Raw genomic sequence first — 20,670 nt, 5'->3', positions numbered from 1 at the left:
CTTACTTAGCACTAGAGCTTGAATGCCTTCCACAATGAGCTTGAGAATGCTATTCTTGCACAGCCAGTGCCCATACTTAGAGATATAACATGCAGGACATTTTCTCTTAATTAAAATAAAACTTGACTCTTTACAAGTGATAACACTGCTTGGCTACTTCAGTACATGAAAGTTCAGACAATTGTCTTAATTCAAAATCTGAACTTAATTTGAAATACCAGTAAGCTTCAATGATATTTGTTTGTTTTGTTTTTGCTATGACATTCCAATTAAGTTGGGAATTTTCAAGAAAGGACACATTCTATTTCCTAGAGTATTAAGTCTAGTTTTAAATATGTAGCTCACAACACATTACTTCTGACTGCTATAAAATGGTGATGATATTGATGTAAATACCCATGTCACAGTAACCTTGGAGGATATTTCGGTTCTGAGATTTCAAGAAACAATGCAAATGATAGTCATAATTATCATTTTTGTAGGAAATTAATCTTGAACAATTTTAAAGGGATTTTACAAAATGCCCATAATATTGCAAAACTTCTCTGAGGTATGCTACCTCTTGCTGGTGCCCTGAAAGGCTAGATATCTCTTTGGGATAGGAAATAAACTTACTCACTGTATGTTACTGTACAGGACTTTAGGCAGGCAGCATATAATTATCCCCTCATGTATCACAGTCTTGTGAGAAAAATGCTTTCACAGCTCTGTTCGTGCAAATAGTGACCAAAGATCTTTAAGGATCATGACTATTTGAGACTCCAGTTATATTCTGTTACCTGAGAAATGGCAGTTCTAGCAGCACAATGCCCTGAAATGCACTGCTAGTTCATTATTAAGAAGTCTGTTCCACTTGACTGGATATATGCCAAAAACATTTGTATGGGCCATTTAGGATATGATGAATACAGAAATGGTACCTTCTGGACAAAAGCAACCATAGGTACAGTGACTGGAACAGCTGTACTCTGGGTTGGAACAGGTTTTAATACACGGAGAACCGCATTCCTCGTAGATTTGGTTAGCAGAGCATTTTCCCACAGCTGCAACAAACAGTGAAAGTGTTGAGATTTTTAAAGTGTAAACATAGAATAATCTCTCATCTACCACCTAAGACGGAGAAGACCTTGTGATTTCTGACACTAATAATCTCTTATCCTGCTTCAATGCTCATTTCATCATCTCAGTATTCATCATTACCATCATATTCACTCCAGCTTTTATTAATTTTTCATTCCCTATCTATTAGAAACTCCTTTCAGAAGCTTGAAGAATGGCCAACAGGTTATATTGCAGCCTAATAAACTACCACAAATCAGATTTCCTGTAGTACTCGAAGGATTTAAAGAATATAACTCTTGATCTTCCGTATAGTCTCTGCTTTTCAGACATTATCTGCTTTTCAAAATGCAGCTACCTAGCAATTATAATATATGAAACTCAGAACATGTTTTATTGTGTAATAAATTCAAGCAGAGATTTTTTTTTCCTTATCTGGAAGAGTAAAAATATGTGAGGTAGGGAAATAAAGGTAGTTAGAGATGATGCTGACAAAGAAACAATAAAGATTAAAAAGTTAATTACCTCTGTATATTTGGTATTTTTTTGCCAATTCTTAGATTCATACCTTTGTTTTTTTTGGGGAAATAAGGGTTCCCATTCCCCTATTTTTTTAAGATTTGCCTTTTATTGCTTTACTACCAGTCCTAGTAATGGTCAACGGGCAACACGAAAACTGCTATTTCTTGAAGAAAACTAGGCTATTACTTTACTGCGATTAGTAAGAATTATTGTACAGTCCTGTGAACGCACACAGTGTCTTACTAATATTTATCTGAATCTATAAAATGCCATGAGGAGTTTACAGTTTTTAAGGATTAAACCCAATTGCAGGCCAACTGAAGAATAAAATAAATTGCTGATTTATGTAAGATGGGTAACCTTGAAGAAGAGGAGGAGAAAAATTTTTTTAGAAAGAGGTGCAATTTTAAAGTGTCAGGGATAATGAGGGAGCTTAGTAGGGAACATTTTCAGTAAGTATGATGAAAGAATGAAAGAAAACTCAATGCTAAATACAAAACAGAAAATGAAGAGTGGCACCAGTATGTGAAGATCAAGAGGAGAATAGAATACGGCACTGTAGATAGAGGGATGGCAAAATGATGCAAGGCCTCATAAGTAGCAATGGTGAGACCACAGACTATGGCAAACAATGACTTCAGGAGTATAATTCATATGGGATTTCACTATTCTTATGCTAAAATCTAAATGATAGCCAATCTTAAAGATTTTTGAAACAGAGTTAGAATAAAAGGATAAGGAGAAATATATTCCTGTCAAGCAACTTATTTTATGAATTTGCTGCCCATCACTATATATTCATATAAAGGATAAATCAAAATATGATTAAATGACATGCTTCTGATTAAATGATATGCTTAAGCAAGGTAGTTTTGAAAGCTCATCTTTTTTTGACATGAGCTGCATCTCTGGTAATTTAATGTGTGAGTTGTTTTAGAAACAACAATGACTGTTTAAGATACTTTTAATTTTTTTATGATCAGTATGTTCTCTATAAAACAATGAATCCTGCTACATAACGTTGACTATAGATTGAAGTTTCAAGTAGGTTCAAAAAGACAGCAAAAAGTGAATCAGAACTTTGATAACAAACAGGCACTTGAAAAAAAGTGTGTCCAATCATGTACAACTTGGAGAGTAATGCAAGATTTGCTTCCAATTTGCTTCCTATTTACTTCCAATGAGTAGTTGTAATTAAGAAGGTTGAGCGTCTGAAAAAGGACCACTGAAAATCTCCTGTGAATAGAAGGGGCTCTGGCAGTTGTTAGCAAAAGGTTCAAAGGTTCAAAGGTTCAAAGACTTCAGATGCCATTTAAAAGTTGTGTCTTCACTGGCTAATTTGCTAAGTACCATAACGAAAAAACTGTACTAAGAGAGAACAGCCTCCTGTCAGAAGGTAGAAATTCAAGTTTTCACTTGGTGGATATTTCTTTCTTTTATGGTCACTGATCTAGTTGTAGGAGCTACATTTCATGCTCCCTTCTTCTTATTAATGCTTTACCAAAGACCACTGTTTTTCTCTTAAGAAAATGATGTGTTTGATTTAAGACAGTAGAAATTTTTCTATCAGTTGATTTAAATTCCAGTTAATCATCATTCTCTCTGTGTGTAAGATAGAGCAAAGTACAATCTTCTGTGAATAAAACGTTTGAACTCACAGCAGAAGTTTTCAGTTCTCCAGTTGAACACCATTTGATGTGACATAGCACATTGCCTTGAATACTCTGACAGCGTAGAGCAAGTGCAGTTGTTTTGTCCTGGCTCACTGCAGTCCTGCATGTCAAGCTGGCAACGAACGACAAACCCATCCTTTGGCACACTGCAGGTTGGTGATACCAAGTTAAGAAGCTGAGAGCAGATCATGGCCTAAATAAAAAGAGAAATAAAATTGTTCCTAGTAGTGTTTCCCCCCCTATGGAAAACACATTACAGTATCACTATTATAATTTTCTTGTTTTGTTTGCCTTTTTTCCCCCTACAGTTTAGTAATATGTATTTAACTTAAAATACATGAGAAATTCATGAATAGAAGGGAATATAAATCCGTTGTATAATATTTAGAAGGATCTTGATATGTTGAAGTAATTCCACTTCTCATTGAGTTGAAAATTCAGTCATTCTTTCAGGACCCTTAAAAATGGCTGAGAACATTAAAGGCAGGCAGTATGTTGTCTCATGGAAATCCGTTCCAAAACAAACATCCTCAATGTGAAGATAGCAACAGTCATTCCCCTCTAGGCAAACATTTGATATGTTTGTATTGCCTATCATGTGGCTTACTGCAGTGTAAGGTCTCAAAGAGGAACAACATAAAAAAGTTAAACCTCCCAGCCAACAGAAGTTCTCCACCAGATCGGAGCAATTTTTCAGGGTGAATACAAGTAATATATACAACCGCCTTCTTCAGAAAAGTATCTTCCTCACAGTGCCCACAGAAACTCCTTTACTCTTGCTGCTCTTGTAAAAGAGATGCTACAAAACTAATGTTTCTCTGTTTTTCTGTTCTGGGAAAAGGAGAATCTCAGAAGGATTCTAGCTGGCTCTTTCTCTGTGGTATGAAAGCTAAACGTTTTAGCAAGGGGAATGGTTTCTATATTCAAACTAAGAAATTCTTGTGTTGCTAGAAAAATAAGATGAAGCTATTAAGGAAAAAGGAAGAAAAATCTCCTATTTCAATGAAAACTTTTTAAGCATTCTGTAATTACCAGTAACCTATATACTGTATACAAGTAAGTACATGAGAATTACTGAAGTAAGGTCATGTTCTTGTGAGGAAGAACAAACAAAACCAAAGAAAGAGCATGATCTATACAAAGTGAAATGCTTTCCAGAGGACAGCCATTAGGGTTGACATTAAGTATATGGTGATTTCTAGGTATATTTTAAGTATATGGTGACTTTATGACCTCCTAGGCAGAAAAAAGAGCAGGTTACTGAGAGAAATTGTAGAGTTTCCATCTCCTCATCCTGGAAGATCCACTCAGGAGTTGCTCAAAACCTCCTAGGACATTGGCCAGGACAACCTGCTCTTATTGACCCTGCTTGAACAGAGGGGTTGGGCTCCATGATATGAAATGATGCCTTCCAAGCTAAATCACTCAGTGATTCTGTAAAATCAGTGTGGGAATGAAAATGTGAGTTTTCCTGGTGAAACAACTTAACAGGATCATCCTAAGTAGGATTTGATTCCCATATCCACAAAATCTAAGAAATAGAAGCCCTTTTGTCCTTTGCTTCTACCAAATGGATGCATCGTGTTTCAGGTGCACTGATCTTTTCATCTAGGACTGGAAGTGGTAGGAGTTGATAGTGGTTGTCCCTGTTATGAGCCCTGTATATGGCAATATGTTTAAAGCATTGTTGAATGTCTTCAAGTCTGTATAGCTTATAATGTCAGGTCTCTAGTTGTTCAATAAAAAGTTCTTTAAAACTTGGAAACCAGTGAGATTAATTTCCTGTGCTGACCTGCATCAAATTTCGGAAAGCTGTGAGCTAAATGCTGGTAGGTTTATATGAGCAATATAAATCCAGCCTTAAAAATGCCCATGGGCCTTTTTCAAAATGCAAAGAATTCTTTTTCTTTCTCATATCATCCTATATAAATTTTGACTTTATCCATTTTCATGAAAGTAAGTTTCCACTGTCTCTCTCTGGTTCGTTTCTACCTATCTTTCCACCTCTGTTAAGAATCACGTTGCAGAAAAGCCAAGATCTTTCTTACATATTTTTTGTGAGGAACGTTGGAAGTTGGTATCTCCTCAGACAGGCAGATCTCTGATGGATCATCCATTTTTTGTAAAGCAGCAAATTTATATGTATCCAGCAATCTACCTGTAAATCGAAGGGTTATAATTTGTCAGGAAAAAGCCCACATGGATTTGTTTACTTGTTGCTGTGATGTAGCAAAACTGAGATTCTACTCTTTAACTGTGAAAGGTCCTACTAATTAATCTTCCTGATGATAACAACTATCTGTTTTGTGCTTTACCTGGAGTCTATTCACTAAAATATACTTTTATCACCTTGATCCTCTCTCTGAGTTGTTTCCTAATCTATCACATTACTACCTTACATGATACCAGCTGCTACTCTTTTCTGAGAGCTGTGTTATCTTTTGCTAGCTGTTAATTTATGCCTCTTCTCCTCATCCCTCATTCTTATATTTTCCCCTACATGGGAAAACTCATCACAACCCCAAAAATATTGTATATTTTTTAGAACTGTGATGTGTACAGAAAACTGCATCTGTCTGTGATGAGGTGAGATTAGTTTACTGTGCATTTTAATGTCTCCACAGCAGCACTGTACTTCATATTAGCAGTGTGCTTTTAAAGTAAATCTTCCAAACATCCCCACTCCATACAATCTGATTTCCAATGTGGAGTGGTCTTGTCCTACAGAGATTCTTTAAGATGAAACCAAGCCAGATATGCTCCAAGAGCATGTGTAATGAGCTCCAAGTGTTCATGGGCATGAGTTCAACACACCAGATTAGAGTGACTCTGAAGCGAACCCCCCAAACCACATATAGCACAGAGGTCAAGACCACAGCACCAACTATTTTGTTCTAAAGATTCACCCTTATTGTGACACGCTACTTGTTGATGTTGTTGTCCACTATGTCTTTTTTATTGTAACCTCATTCTTGCTTCTGCTTAATGTAATATTTTCCCTCACTCTGCCTTGCTATGTCTAGACTGTTCTGAAAGATAAGTGAGAGCAACTGTGATCCTTACCACTTTTTTTTTTTTTTCTAAAATATGAGTTCTTATCACTTGTCTGAGGAGTACACAATATTATCATAGCAAATAGTAGTGTGCATAATCATACAACAGGTGTGTGGGTGACCTATGGACGTGCTTTACTCAATTCTGAAACTGAGTGAGCAATGTTAGTACCGTATTAAATGTCCACCTTGACTCAGTTTAACTAGCTCTCCTTCCATTGACCTGTCCTTTGATCTTACCTTCACTCACAAATTCATTCAATTCATAACCATCATAATTTCCACACATTCCACAGGTTTTCCCCATATACTTTTTTTCAGCCAAAACCTAAAATAAAATAAAACAAAAGATTTAAAAGGATCACCCTACATAAAATTATCAATACAGCATCACCTTTCTCAAACAAATTCAGTTTAAGAATCCAGTTAAAGGTGATCCTTCTCATTAATTTCACTGATTTGGCTGGAGGAAAAGTTTTGGAAGCAATAACTTCTTTTCCCAATAGGCAGATAGTGATCCTTGTGATTTTTTTGATATAATAAAAGAATAAGATTCTAAGACTTTTGCAAAGAATTTAGGGAGGGATAATATTCTACAGAGCAAGAAAAAATAGAAAAGGAAATGATGGTGTTTCCTTGATCATTGTTGACAGAGCACAAGGTTCAGGTTTGTTCTCTTAAGAAATTGAAGGTTACAGGAAGAAAACACTTTTTTCAGAAGAAGGTTCTTCAGTTATCTATTGCTCTGGAAAGTAAAGTGGTAATATTACTACTGGCTACAATCAATGATTTGTTATGAAAACTGTAGATCAGAGGAAATAATCTGACTATATGAAGAATATAGTGTGCACCCATCACAGTAGCATTTCCTGTTATATGTGTGATAGCAATGCTGGTAAATCTCCCAGACAATTTATTACGTAACAATCTCCCTGTTTTAGCAAACTTACCAATTTAGAATTCAGTTTCTTTTATGGCATTAATATCACAGGTCACGCTGAGAAAATGTATCCTCTTCTCTAAAATATCAGGGATTTTGGAGGGGCAACGTGAAAAGGTTCAGAAAAAGGAAAGAAAGAAAGAAAGAAAGAAAGGAGCTGATAGGAGCACCATGTGTTTGAAACCAAAAGATGTCCAGGGGAAGCAGAGTAAAAATGACAAAACTATGGCATGCACTATTAAATTCTACACAACTTTGAACAACTTCAACATCCCTTTAGCAAAATGTTGTAGCTGCTGGAATAGCCTGAGGAAAATTTAAAGTCTGTGAAAGCATCCACAAAGCTCAGCATTGGTGACTTTAATTAGCTGCCAATGCTGGAAGTGGAAGGAACATGAAGGTATTAAAAGCAAAGTTGTGCATTTCAAAAGGAATGGATGAAGCAGGAAAAGAATACATATTCAAATAGTAAACACACGCAAAAAGCCCCCATTAAGTCTAATGAGAACTTGTCATTCCAGTAAGTCAGTGAGAATTTTCTCCTCTGCTTTACAAGAATATTTGACCAACCATGAGATAGTCATCATTGTTCCACATGACAGCTAGCTCCATCTCCATCAGCTTGGCCACCAGACGGATGTTGCGTCCAAAAGGTGCTATTTGAATTCCATTGCTGGTGTAAGGCAAGTTAATGACACTGTAACAAATTGAGACGAGAAAATGACCTTTTCATGCCAATATCATGCAGGTATTAGTTATCTTTTTTAGTTATAATACACATACAGTCTGAGTACTTGCAGCACCATGAAATAGAATTTTTTTTCCTTTCTAACTAACATTTCAAGATACGTTAAAATTTCTGTTGGTTTAAAGTCAATGTCTGTGGTTTCATAGAAAAATCACCCGGAGATGGTTGCATAGTGAAAATGTTTGCACAGGACTGGGCATCTTCACTTGGTTTGGTTTTATTAGGGTGTAGCTTATGTGTTTCCAGAACTTGTAATTATACAGTTTGCGTGGTAGGACTATTGTGGATTATCCTGAAGAGTTTCTATGGAGTACAGCCTGTTAATATGGGCTGTAAATTAAAGGGACAAAGTTAGAGAAATCCATAACCAGAGTGTTGTAGCAGAATTAGGTTTTCATCCTTGAGCTGAATTCTAATGCTACAAACTAACAATGTGAAAGAACCAATATCTTTTGCTACCTACTCAGTAACTATGTGATATAATGATAGAGAAGTTGGTTGGAAGGGACCTTCTGAAGTTGCCTAGGCCAGCCTTCCACTTTAATCGGGGCTATGTGCAGCACTAGAGCCGGTCAGTCATGGCATTTGGTTCTTGTGAATGTAGGACAAAAATTTAAAACGCAGATCATTGGGTTAGGCCCATAGACTTACATAGCTTTCCTGGAATATAAATTAATAAAGGAAGTTTTTCTAAATACAGTTTGCTAATTCAAGGTACAGCTGCCAGTTGTCTTCTTGTTATGATGGTTATTGTACCCAGGTAAATATAATCAGATACAGATAATCCACAGTCAATTATTTCTCATATCTGCATGTACTCGCAGACAAAAATTCAACACTGTCTATCTGATAAAAATGCTTAAAACTTCCCTGGAGGAAGAAATTTCCTTGTATGGGAGCAATTTGTCTAGAAGAATGAATGATGCTGAACCCAACGTTTCCCATCAGTGTAATTCCTCAGTAAAACAGCTGTTTTCTGGACATACTTGGAATAATGTGAACAGTCAGTGGTGTCATACACAAAGACTTCTTTGTAAGCCTCTCCAATACTTCTCTGTTGGCTGTATAGACCAAAGTTTCTCCTATAGCCTATATATGTGTTATCTTTAGCACAGAGGTTCAGAGCTATCTAACTCTGAAATCAAAATCTAAGCAAAACACAGGAATTTCAGCTAATATCTACTAAAGAGTATAAGCCATTTCATCTGTGCTTGTAACAGAGATAAGCATAAGCAGATTAGTAGTTTCTAGGAGATATTGTTTCAATGTGAGAACTGGTTTAGTCTGAGAAGGTTGTTTTATCCCTTTGCCTACCCAAATGTGCCCTAAGCTTGTTTCAAATAGCTTCAAATTAAATACTCATCTAGAAAGTGTGAATGCTTGATAGGAAGAAATGGGAGTAGAGTCCAGTTAGGTGTGCTAACCTCTGTAATTTGTTAATTAATCTTTGATATAACCTAGTCTTCTTTAATGCAACTGTTACATAAATCCTTGCCTTCTTTAAACACATTTTACCCCTTCATGCCATAATCTTACCCAACATTCCTGACAAAAATGCTGCCTTTCTCAACAATGATAACAGAAGGTCCCAGCTCAATAATGATCCTTGCAATTTTTTTGTCCAGCCCACGCCGGAACTGAATGTTGAAGTCTGGGGTGCTTTCATCACATACAGTTGCAAAGATATAGTTGCAAGTCCCGGTGAAGTCATACTGGTACTTATCAAAGGTTGAAAAATGCCCTCCACCCCAGGTAGAACAGGAATCCTTGCTCAAAACTATAAAAATGAAAGAGAAAAAAAACGGATTTAGGTCTCCTAACAGCATGTTTGCTCATTCTGATTGCCATTTCAAATATAAATAGCAGGAAAAGCTAGTAAAGTTTCTACTCAGATTAATTATGTAAACAGCATCCTAACCATTTATTTTTGGTAACCTCAAAATTTTATCTCATCAGGAAAGTGAAACAATAATTGTAGTCAGAGCAATTTACTGTAATTTACTGTAAGCAGAGGAGAGCTAGCTTGGGAAACACTCTCCCATCTTCTTTTTGGTTAATATAAAGGTTTACCTTCTTATTTCAGTCAGCTCAATCTGTTTGCAAAAATGACAGCTTGCTACTGGAGAGACTTTTAACACCACAGTCTTCAAAGCCCAACTTGTAAAAGTCCCCACTTTTTTTGGCTCTGTTTTTGTGTGACAAAATTCCAGCCAGCTTTGTAATTATATGGAGTCTTTTGATCAGTTTTCATTTTTAGAAAGTAATCGCTTTTCATCTGAATGGATGGATTTTAGGAGGTTGAAATGAATCATAAAGAAAAGAGATACAACTCCAGCACTTGATATTAGATATTTCTATACCTACTTAAAGCATTTGAACAGTCCCTCTGAAGCTGATGGAACCACTGAAGTAAAATCATGTCCTTGCTTATATACTTCCAGACTCAGATCGTTACTTTGAATTTTAAAATTATTTTTGCTTATGGAGTATGAAGCTTGGGTGTCTTAGAATATATCTCAGAAGCACAAAGTATCAGGTAAGTTTAGCAAAGTCTACCTGAAATTTATATTCACTGCTTTAAAGCCACAACATTTTTTACTCTTAAAGAGTGACCAAATGACTACAGAATTCTTCTGGTTTTATTCAGGTCATGTAGACAATACGGTTTCCCAATGAGGTGTTACCTGTTGGCAAAAAGCACTCCTCTTCCATACTTCTGTGCTGTCCAGAACATCTGACCGGAAAGTAGGAATCAGCTAATTGTTATAATTGATCCTTCATGCCCATTTCTGTCTAGTTTAATATGTTGTGCTTAAGTGACACTGACCAGAAAACCCCAGCTCTTTCAGGAATGATCGCCTGGGGTCACAAAAAGATCAGAGTGCAATAGGTGTCCCTTTCTATAAATATGTGAGTGTCTTCAGTGTATTTGTTTTTATCTAAAGCTTATCAGAGAAAAATAACAAATGGGAATGTCAGTAAATCAATAAATTTAAACCTAGATTATATATTTGACTTTTCAATTCAGTTTTTAGTAAGTCATATATCGTAATTTTCTTTTAATTTGTGTATATCCATGCCCTACTGTTCCTCTTGGTGCAAGGACAGAAAACAGAGATGCATTGCTGAATTAATTTTTTTTTTTTTGGCTGATCACGGGTACTCAACTATTTTTACATTTAGGATGAACTTCATGTAGCTTTTTGATGCTTATGTTAAATGAGAATTCACCTAATTCAAACCCCTCTCTGCTTCTCCTGCCTAAAGAAATTGTAATAAATTTGTTTTTTGTGTAATTCTTTTTGTTCTACACCTCTGCATTTTCCCCAGACTGGGTTAAGAATTTCACTGTCAACCACTGAAATGCAACTTCTGGAGTACATAGAGTTGCCTTTTGCCAGTATGCAACAGTAAAGCACGGTATTTTAATGGAAAACATGAAGATTATGGATTGCTAGGAAGGATGTCTGTAAATAGAATATGATAGAAAAATTGTTCAGAATACTAGGACTGATAGCCATATTTATTTTAGAAAGGATCTAGCAAAACCTGTGCGTTTTCAGAAGGTTTATAGCCTTCTGTATCCTGTTTTAGTGGAAAAACACATCTTGTAAAATACAGTATACCGTGTTAGCATATGACATCTATTCATTCTTGTCATGGATGTGGAAAATTACATGTTTAATGAATGAAATTTAAATTGAAAAATCAATGCATCACATTTCTTCAAAAAAGAACATGTAAAAAGTTGTGTTGGTTCTGACCAAGGGTTGAGGTAGCTGGTTTTTTATTTCCAGCAGTGATGATTAAAGGACTGCCCAAGGGAAGAGCACCATCCGGTCAAGCACATATACTTCCCCAGATACTCTCTCAGTCTCCAAGTATTTTCAATCCAGGGGACTCTGTGAGGTTATTGGGATTTGTCTGCTTACCTCCACTGTGTTCTGTCTTCCGAGTACCTGTCCAGCCTCCTTTTGAACTAAAGTGAAATTTCTTTGTAACAGAAAATACCACAATCACAGCTGTCAAAAGTTACCCTTTTAATTATGAGTTAACAGTTTAATGATACCCGCCTTTCTAACAGTCCTTCTGGTAGCTAATATTTCTAGTACTTTAAAGCTATAACATGTTAATTGTTTCATGCTTTGGCATCATACACATTTTTATGCAAGTAAGATAGTAGTATCTTAATAACTTTTGTATTTTGCAGACTCAGAAGGACTAGCACAAATTTGCAGTAAGTAGGTGGCTGGAGTTAATTTTGCTTCCAGATTTGGGTTCATGCTCACAAGCCATTCTTAGTAGGAGGAAAAATTCTGGGAAACTACCAAAATTGTGGCAACAGTAGCTTCAGCTGGCACAGCCAGATGTTAAAGCTGAGACCTGACCATACCCTGACTCCTCACTGACTGCTGGCTATAAAGGTGAGGAAGAACTGTTCCATATTCTGGTCTTTCACTTGCACATAAAGTTCCTTTAACCTGTAGTTTTTAAAATAATCTCATAGATGTAGCCTCCATGGAGAACCAGCTTTATTTCATTTCCTGGATTTTGTAGCATCAAAAAAAAAATCCATTTCCTAAATTCTTAGATATTATTAGGAAGTAATCTGCAGGAATGAAAATCAAACAGATCTCACACGTTACCTCAACAGCAAATTTCTAAGTGTGGAAGGCTACTAAACTGCTCACAGTTTCTATCCTTAGGCATCAAAACCTCAGCGTGGCACATTAAAGCACATTTGGGTTAGTGTAAAACTTACCAGAGTGAGACAACGTATATTACCATCTTTATATAGGCAAACTCTACATTCAGAATTTCTAAAACTATTGCTTTAAAACATCTGCTCCTTGAGGCAAGAATTTATTTTTATTATGTGCTTTGTACAGTCTTCTGCAATATATAACTGGTGCTGAATGGAGCTGTTACTCATAGCTGTAACATGAACATGAAATACCAGGTCAGGCACTTACTTCTTTGCAGAGATTCTTTCTGTTTTTGGAGAAAAAAGTGGGGCAAATAATTTCCTTCAAAAGCTATGAAAGGAAAAAGACAAGAGGAAGAAGTTATCCTCTGAGCACAAGGAAGCTGAATATTTGTATATTTATTTGATTCTATTTAAACATAATACAAGTCAAAGCAGGGTCAACACAAACGAGTTGTGTCCTGCCACACAAAACTGAACCAAAATCATAGTGGAAACCCACGTAATTCAGCTTGTAATAAAAAATTCTTCTACAACTGGTAAAATATAAAAATACCTGCCAGATATTATTTTATATAAAAAAATATAAAAAAACCTGCCAGAAATCCTATACAATGTGGGATTTTCTGTACTTCATCCTCAACTCAATCCTATGTTCCTTGTTAAAAAAGATGTGGAATAAATCTTTCTTCATGTTTTTGAATTCTTATTCCACCATCTGGGTAGAAGCAGTGGAGGGAACATCAAAACTGGGAAAATATGGGCAAAGTAACGTCTCATGTGTTCTTTACAAGAATCATGGGTTCTGTAGCTGAAGAGTGGGAAATCCCCAGGCCTGGTTGTTGCTTTTGCTGTTCACATTATTGCAGAATGTTGAAAGCTGTTACCTGCTTCCTTTCACACACCTCTTCACAAAGCCTGTTCTGGTCATGAGGAGCCAAGGAATGTTTAGCAAATGTGGAGTGGGGTACAGTACGGTCCCTCTTCCATCGCAAACCCAGACCTATGACATGTGCACAACTGCACCGTGTCCTCACACGTACCCAAAGGGTCTTTTGCCCAGCAGCTTGCTTCCTGCCCGAAGGGCGAAGGAAGTAAGATGGGTGTTGGAAAGGGCCACCGCAGCCAACCCACAGGCGGTGAGCCCTGTGCAGGGACAGAGGTGGCGCGTGCCTGGACTGAGCTTTCATTGAGCCAATAGCTGGGTGGTAACAACCAAAGCAGGCTCTGAGAAAAAGGACCCGGGGTGCTTCAGAAATGTGCTACTCATTTTTAAAGTCTGTCAGGTCCCGTATTTTTTAGATAGCAGGAGCAAATATCCTATAGAAACCCTATAATTCTATATTATATGTTTAGGATCTTCTGTTACAGAGAAAATGTTATGGCAGAAGGTTTCTGTAATCACATAAACTAGTCCAAGTCTACAGATGTATCTATATATACACTACAGCCCTGCAGGCTTCTGTTGCTGCCTTATAAGAGAGTAAAAGCCTCTAGGGAGCTCACCAGCTGTAATAGACTCTCCAGCCAATTCCATGCTGTGCTGCTGAATGTCAGGTAATATTTATCATGTGGTATCTCAAGGACTGTAGGAAAACAGGTGAAGTTCTGCCTTGTATGCGAGGCTCAATTAAGCCACAAAAAGGCAGTTTGGAGACTAAGAGCTTCAGCACATGTCTTTGCTTTGTATCTGAGATCCAGATGTCTCCAACTTCCCCATCAGTCTATGCCTCAGTTTTTCTCTGAAGTAATACTTATTGAAAAAGATGTTATCTGGATAAACTAACCTAAGATTTTAAGAGCCAAAATACAACACTGGTAAAATTGTATACCATGAATATCTAGACAGAAAGGAAATAAATCAAGGATGTAAGTTCAGTGACAGACACGCTCCCACCCCAACTGTTGTTCTAGTACCTTTAAATGCCATTCATCTCAGCCAGTGTTCTAGACTGTTCTCACAGGCTGTGAAAGCAAATATAAATTTGCTGAGACAGTTTGACTTGAAACATATGTGTCTAACATGGAACAAATGGACTATACATAAAAGTTTTATTTCTCTTCCTTGGTGTAAAGGAAACCTTAGGTGACTATCTGCAAGGTAAACATCAAGGCACAAGTTCAGGTAGATGTATTCCCTCCATCCCTCTTCCTAGATACTGTGTCCATTTCAATGAGACAGTGCTCTACAAACAAAAAAATGAAACGAGTACAATGTAACATATTTTTTCTAAACTGGAGTAAATTACCAGCATAATAACTTCTTGATAAACCAAACAGGAACATTTCCACAAGAAAGAAACAGCACAAAGTGATCTCATTAGCTGTTGAGTTGCAAGCTGCTGTACTCACTGCATGGCCAACACTTCCACTTTTACAGTTGTCTGGCACATTCATCAGAAAATCATTGTATATCTCACTCACGGTGACTTGCCCTCTATAATTTGTCAGCACTGGCCAATAATTGTTTGAAACATTGCCAGTGTTTCAGTACAACCCCCATGGTCAGCCTGCAACTCAGCAGGCATGTCCAGAATACAGCATGCTTCTTCCTCTCCTTCCAAGTCCTTAGTGAACCATGTACCACAGTAAGTACACCACAAAAAGTAATAAAGTCAGTTTGTGTGTCTATGAGCTAACACTCTTTACACCTAGAGCTCCTGCTGCCTTTTTTTGAACCCCTTGATTTTGGTATCTCCATTTGTTCAATCATTTATTACTGCTGGTTTAATAGTTTTGCAATTGCTACAGTTTAATCCCAAACTACAAACACTACATTAATGGGATTTAACAGTGTGTAACAGCTGCCTTCAGAAGATATTAAATTTGCAGGAATTGAAGATATGCCTAAGACATTATTTCAAGTGATACCGATCTAGAGAGCTTGATGTAGAACAAAAAGTCCAATATATTATGGACAAATATTTTAGATCAGAACAGACAGTTTGGTTTACAAAGCTTATTTGTAAGCTTTTCAAACTCAAAATTCACAAGTCTAAGCATGCCAAACAGTGACAAAATGTTACAAATACTCTGGGTTTGATATTTAGATGAAAAAAATTCTAATTTAATAATCATCCTGGATTACATGGAGATGTGCAAGAGTTATATTGAAAATAAATAAAGTTATTAAATCCATTTTAACATTTTGCTTAAAGAATAGCTAGTAAAACAACTACAGAGACATTTGCTGACTATCTGCCAATCAGTCTGTATCGTGTCAGATCAAACTATTAAACTAGTTACAGTACAGTAATTATTCTCAGCATTTACATTCTTTTTCTCACCCTTAACTCAGAAGAGATTAGTAAAATCAGCCTGGCCGTGTTATTAACCATTCACAGCCACATGAAACAACAGATTGTATAGATGCAGCAAGTGCTATGGCCCCATGTAGAAGTTGTATCTACCAACTATTTAGGAATTTTCATTGGAAAGGCTGTGCTAGTGGTAAATGAGATTTCTAAACTACTGAAATCTTCCTTACAGACATTGTACTATTACTGCAAGTATTCTCTTTTCCCTTGAGAAATGGATTGATTCTGAGCTGACATGAAATACTTAAATTTGAAATAGCTCAAAAGAACTTTAAACAGACTTTCACTTTTCTTAGATAAAAGAAGTTTTACTTTCAATTCCCACTCTACTCTAGCTGGCCCGACTTCCTTGAGAATTATATCTGTCAAAGTGCAGTTTCTGTGTGGTCGATCTGTCTAGTTCATGACAGCAATACAATCCAAACAAGAAACATGATTTACTGTGAAGGAATAAGTAGTTCTGTTCCTGTACTACTGTTACTATGAGACATCCCTATTGGAAAATAAAAATTTATGATGTAATGACTTCAGTCAAAGTATTTCACAGCAGCTAAATGAATGAAAACATTTCCATTTGATGAAAAACATTGAACTGGGATATTTTGGTGCTTCCAAACAGAAATAATTTAGGATTTCTGTTCTGTAAAGGGTTCAGGTTTTATCTTCCCGGTTCAGTTTCTATCTTCTAATTTGGGACAAAAAGAAATGATGAAATCTTAGAAGTTCTGGAAAAGAGCTTTAAAATGTTATATAAGCCTAAAATGAAACTTAACAGAAAGGGTAGTACTAGAATCATAGCTGTAATACTAGTTATCGCATATTCATGATGATTTCTCTTCAATATGAAATTATGAACTACCTTTGTCTCTTGCAAAAAAAAGATGGCTCTACCACATAAATCAAGGTGACTCCTTAGTTACATAGCAAAAAGAAATAACATCTCTTAAGGATCCATGAACAGTTTTGACTATTGTAATACCTACAGTGGGGAAGCCTCAGTTTAATCAATGCATCAGCATCTCAGTTTACTAAGGGAAAGCTGTAACACTTTTAATCTTGTCTTAAAATTCTGTAGCTTTTTTAAAACGGGCTCATGCATGTTTACTGCTTTTCATGAGTTATCAAGGGAAAGAGGAAGTGGGTCTTCCCGTTTCCGTCAGAATTCACATCAAATATATGTCCTTACAATGAATATTAACATATCTACTTAGAGACAAGCTCAAGGTACAGAATTTGGATGCAGAATCACAAAGAGGGCAATTGGAGTCCTTGCTTTGATTTAACTCATTGTAAAGAGACAAGACTTGGATCTAGATTTCAAAACAACCAGCATACTGCATGTTGGCCAGTTTTAGAACATACGGATCAACCTTTCATGGTTCAGATATGCCTCCAAAAATTGTCTGATTTTAAAATCTTACTTGACAGAATGATATCTCTGTTTTGATAGTCTCCAACTTTGCATGGCATTTCAAGGCCCCAAAATGCTGATACATCCCAAAGTGGGAAGACTGCTCTATAAGAATTTTCTAGACCCTAATTTTATGCTTTTATGTTTACCTTCAACTGAAGTTCAATCTTAGACAACACAGTCTTTTACAGATGAAGCCCTATTTGTAATTGCCAAGTTCATACATAAGACTTGTGGCTGTGCAGGGGTCAACAGTAATTTTACATTTGATTATGAATATTAGTATTTATAGTAATATATCTAGTCATATAACATGTGAAGTCATGTAGATTAAGAACTTGCAGGCATCTATTTATGGTTAGGACCTGTGTTCAGGTATTTGTCTTGATCTTGGTTACAATGGTGCTAACACAGTGAATGGAGTTGTATCTGATTTATAACAATATAGGTGAGATTAGAAATTGGCTCAGAGAGTCTACAAAAGGGTTGAGTTCCTTAGATTTTAATTTTTTTTAGTGCTACAGTTTGTCAGTGATTTAAGAGTAATACATGTCCTCATGCAATTTGAGCTATATGGTTCATTGAATGTAGTAAACACAATACAGAAGAAATAAATTGAACCTTGTTCAAACTAAAGCAAGTGGAAATGCTTTTTAGCAGCTTGTAACCTGTTCTTGAAATCAGAACTGTAACAATTGATAATTACAGAGAATATACAGAGATAAAAGGAAACCATTATCTTAAGCAATGCCAAACCATGGCAAAAAAAGGCTCACTCTCAAAGAACCCATTGAAAACACTACAGGAAGAGGAATGAGTAAGAAGACCGAGTAGATATAGAGTCAATGAACTTACTTGTCAAATCTTTTTAAAAAATTACAGTCACCTGATATTAAGATGGGTTGGATAAAAAGTAAGACACAGCCCTTTAAAAGACTAAAGAATTCTATTGAATAATATATGGAGTAATACTTTAAAAGTCATGTAGAATTTTTAGACTGGAATCATTTGCCTGTTTTCCAGCATAGGATTCTTTCTATGATGTCATTCTTAAAAAAGAAATAATGCCACCAAATAGGTTATACTTAATAGGTTTTGCAGTTTGCATAACAAAGGAAAAAAGTTTCTATAACCACTCTACACAGAAGTAGACAAACTCTACACTGAAGTATACAACATCACTAGAGCACTGCATCATGAACATATGAAAGATGAAGGCACTTAGCTGCTTGGAAACACAACATAAGTCCATTAAAAAATTATTCCCTGTATCTAGGGAACCGGTTTCAGGGAATGATCCAACAAATCAATGTCCATATTTCTAAAAGAAGCTTAAGAACAAATAGTTCTATTTCAGTCATGTAGTCATTAAACGTGCAGCTGTGTTTTAAGATGCAGTGTGGGAGAAGAAAATGTGTAAACTTCATCCTGGTGGATGTGGGAAAGGAGAGCAAGACATGTGTTTTAATATTAAAATGGAGTCACCCACTTTGTTTCAGTACATGTGTATTTTCCTTCAAATCATGTACCAAGAAAAGACAGGCATCTTCGACTTACCGGCAGATTGCAGGAAACTGCAGAAGATGAGCAGTGCTACTGTCGGAAACATGATGCATGCCCTCACTGGAGAGGTTTTTTCGATACTCTCTGTTCCAAATGGGCAGTGGTGCTGCTGCCACTTCCCAGGCTTCCCTCTTCAAGCTTGGATGCTTTATATATAGAATTGCAATGCCCTCCCTCATTCCCATGGCTTTCAGAAATTGCAACAGCAGAGTACCCGCCAAACAGGATCTCCTCTTTATCAAGTTTAACACACCTAAATGGCATTTAGAAAGAAAAGAAAAAAAAAAAAGAAAACACAAACCTTCTTCCTCTTTCATTATCATTCTTACAAGGTTTTTATAATGGCTTCTATTTGTAACAACTCAAACACCTTTAACTTCATTGACTGAACAAATTTGGTATTATACACAAAAGCAATATGCATAAAGATAAATAATACACAAATTATGATCATTATTTGATAAGGAGAGAAATAATATTGGACCAGTACACAAAGTGGAAGAATGAAGTTTTGGAACTGCTGGAAAGAATCTGTGGATAAAAGATGATAAGGCATGGATGATAAAAGATATAGATCTCAGATTTTTTAATTAAATCTTCTTTGATTAACTTTTATTTGCTCTCCCAAGTGATTGAGTTAATCTCTCCCTTGTGTGACTTTTTAAACAAAATGATAAACGTTGACTCAGTAAAAAGGGCTGTCTATGGTACAGCTTCTCTCCTGAGTTCGCAAAGGATCTAAGTTAGACCTTGCCTACCACCTTATCACTGCCGAGGGCACAGGGCAACCTGTCTTACAGAATGGGAAAGGCTATTGCACTGTGGTGTTTTGGCAACTCTGACAAGCTCCCACCAACATCCCAGAAGATCAGTTCCAGTTCTGTCACAGCACATTCTTGAATCAGAGGTAAAATGCTGACTGCACTGTATCACTGACACCACCAAACTGGCACAACACAAGAAGAGCTTTGCTTGCTCCATCCTGTCATTTTTCACTAGCACAGGAATTACTTCAGGGAAAAATAGTCTAATTAGAAGGCATCTTTCTCCATAAAATATAAAAGTTATGGATGACCTTTCCATATGAATGCCTTCAACTTTTCCTGTTTCAGCTATGCAATACTTACTTTATATAATTCATTACTTTCCTGAATTCCCATTGTTTTGTCCTTCTCTGGTGTTGTTCCTTTGCTTAAAAACTGGCTCCTCACCATGTTCTCAGAGTTATCCCTTCTGGGTGGTGGGGAGAAACACAGGAGAGACAGTAACCAACCTTTAATGTAGTTTCAACTCTGGCTCAACCTAATTGTAATTAAAATAAACCCATCAAATTTTAATTGAAATGAAGGTCTGACTTATTTTTGTTGCCTTATCTTTGGGTTGGCACAAATAAGTTTCTTCCTGCTTGGCAGAACAGTGTTAACCATATGCCACTTAGGAAGTGTAAAGGACCAGTGCCATGGTAGTGGGAGCTAATAATGGAAGTGGGGAATAGAAGAGATTGAACAGTAGCTCCCTACCCTAAAGTAAAAGTCACTTTGCTGTGCAACTCAAGGGAAGGCAGAGAAACAAATTATTGCAAATAATTAATAGCATTTTAGGCCTTGCAGGATAATCTCACCTTAAAACAGAAACAGACTCATCCCACGATTCCAGAGCTAGAAATCCAACCTAAGCTC

At 36.4% G+C, this 20,670-nt stretch overlaps 1 protein-coding gene across 1 annotated transcript in view; it reads right to left on the bottom strand.

Annotated features, from left to right (window-relative positions):
* MUC6 (mucin 6, oligomeric mucus/gel-forming) overlaps positions 1-19,037 on the bottom strand; it is a 60,436-nt gene extending 41,399 nt beyond the window's left edge. Inside the window, exons 1-8 of the mRNA XM_026850477.1 lie at positions 18,986-19,037; positions 12,969-13,031; positions 9,532-9,772; positions 7,818-7,944; positions 6,548-6,635; positions 5,303-5,412; positions 3,240-3,447; positions 921-1,043 (exon numbers count right to left, since the gene is read on the bottom strand). Of these exons, the coding sequence (XP_026706278.1) occupies positions 921-1,043; positions 3,240-3,447; positions 5,303-5,412; positions 6,548-6,635; positions 7,818-7,944; positions 9,532-9,772; positions 12,969-13,031; positions 18,986-19,037 (1,012 nt within the window). The remainder of the gene's footprint in view (positions 1-920; positions 1,044-3,239; positions 3,448-5,302; positions 5,413-6,547; positions 6,636-7,817; positions 7,945-9,531; positions 9,773-12,968; positions 13,032-18,985) is intronic.
* Positions 19,038-20,670: the final 1,633 nt, after the last annotated feature.

Source organism: Athene cunicularia (genome assembly GCF_003259725.1).
Source record: "Athene cunicularia isolate RWA chromosome 5 unlocalized genomic scaffold, athCun1 chr5_part2, whole genome shotgun sequence".
NCBI classification, from domain to species: domain Eukaryota; kingdom Metazoa; phylum Chordata; class Aves; order Strigiformes; family Strigidae; genus Athene; species Athene cunicularia.
Note: the sequence above shows the minus strand (reverse complement) of the source record. Positions and strands in the feature narration are given on the sequence as shown.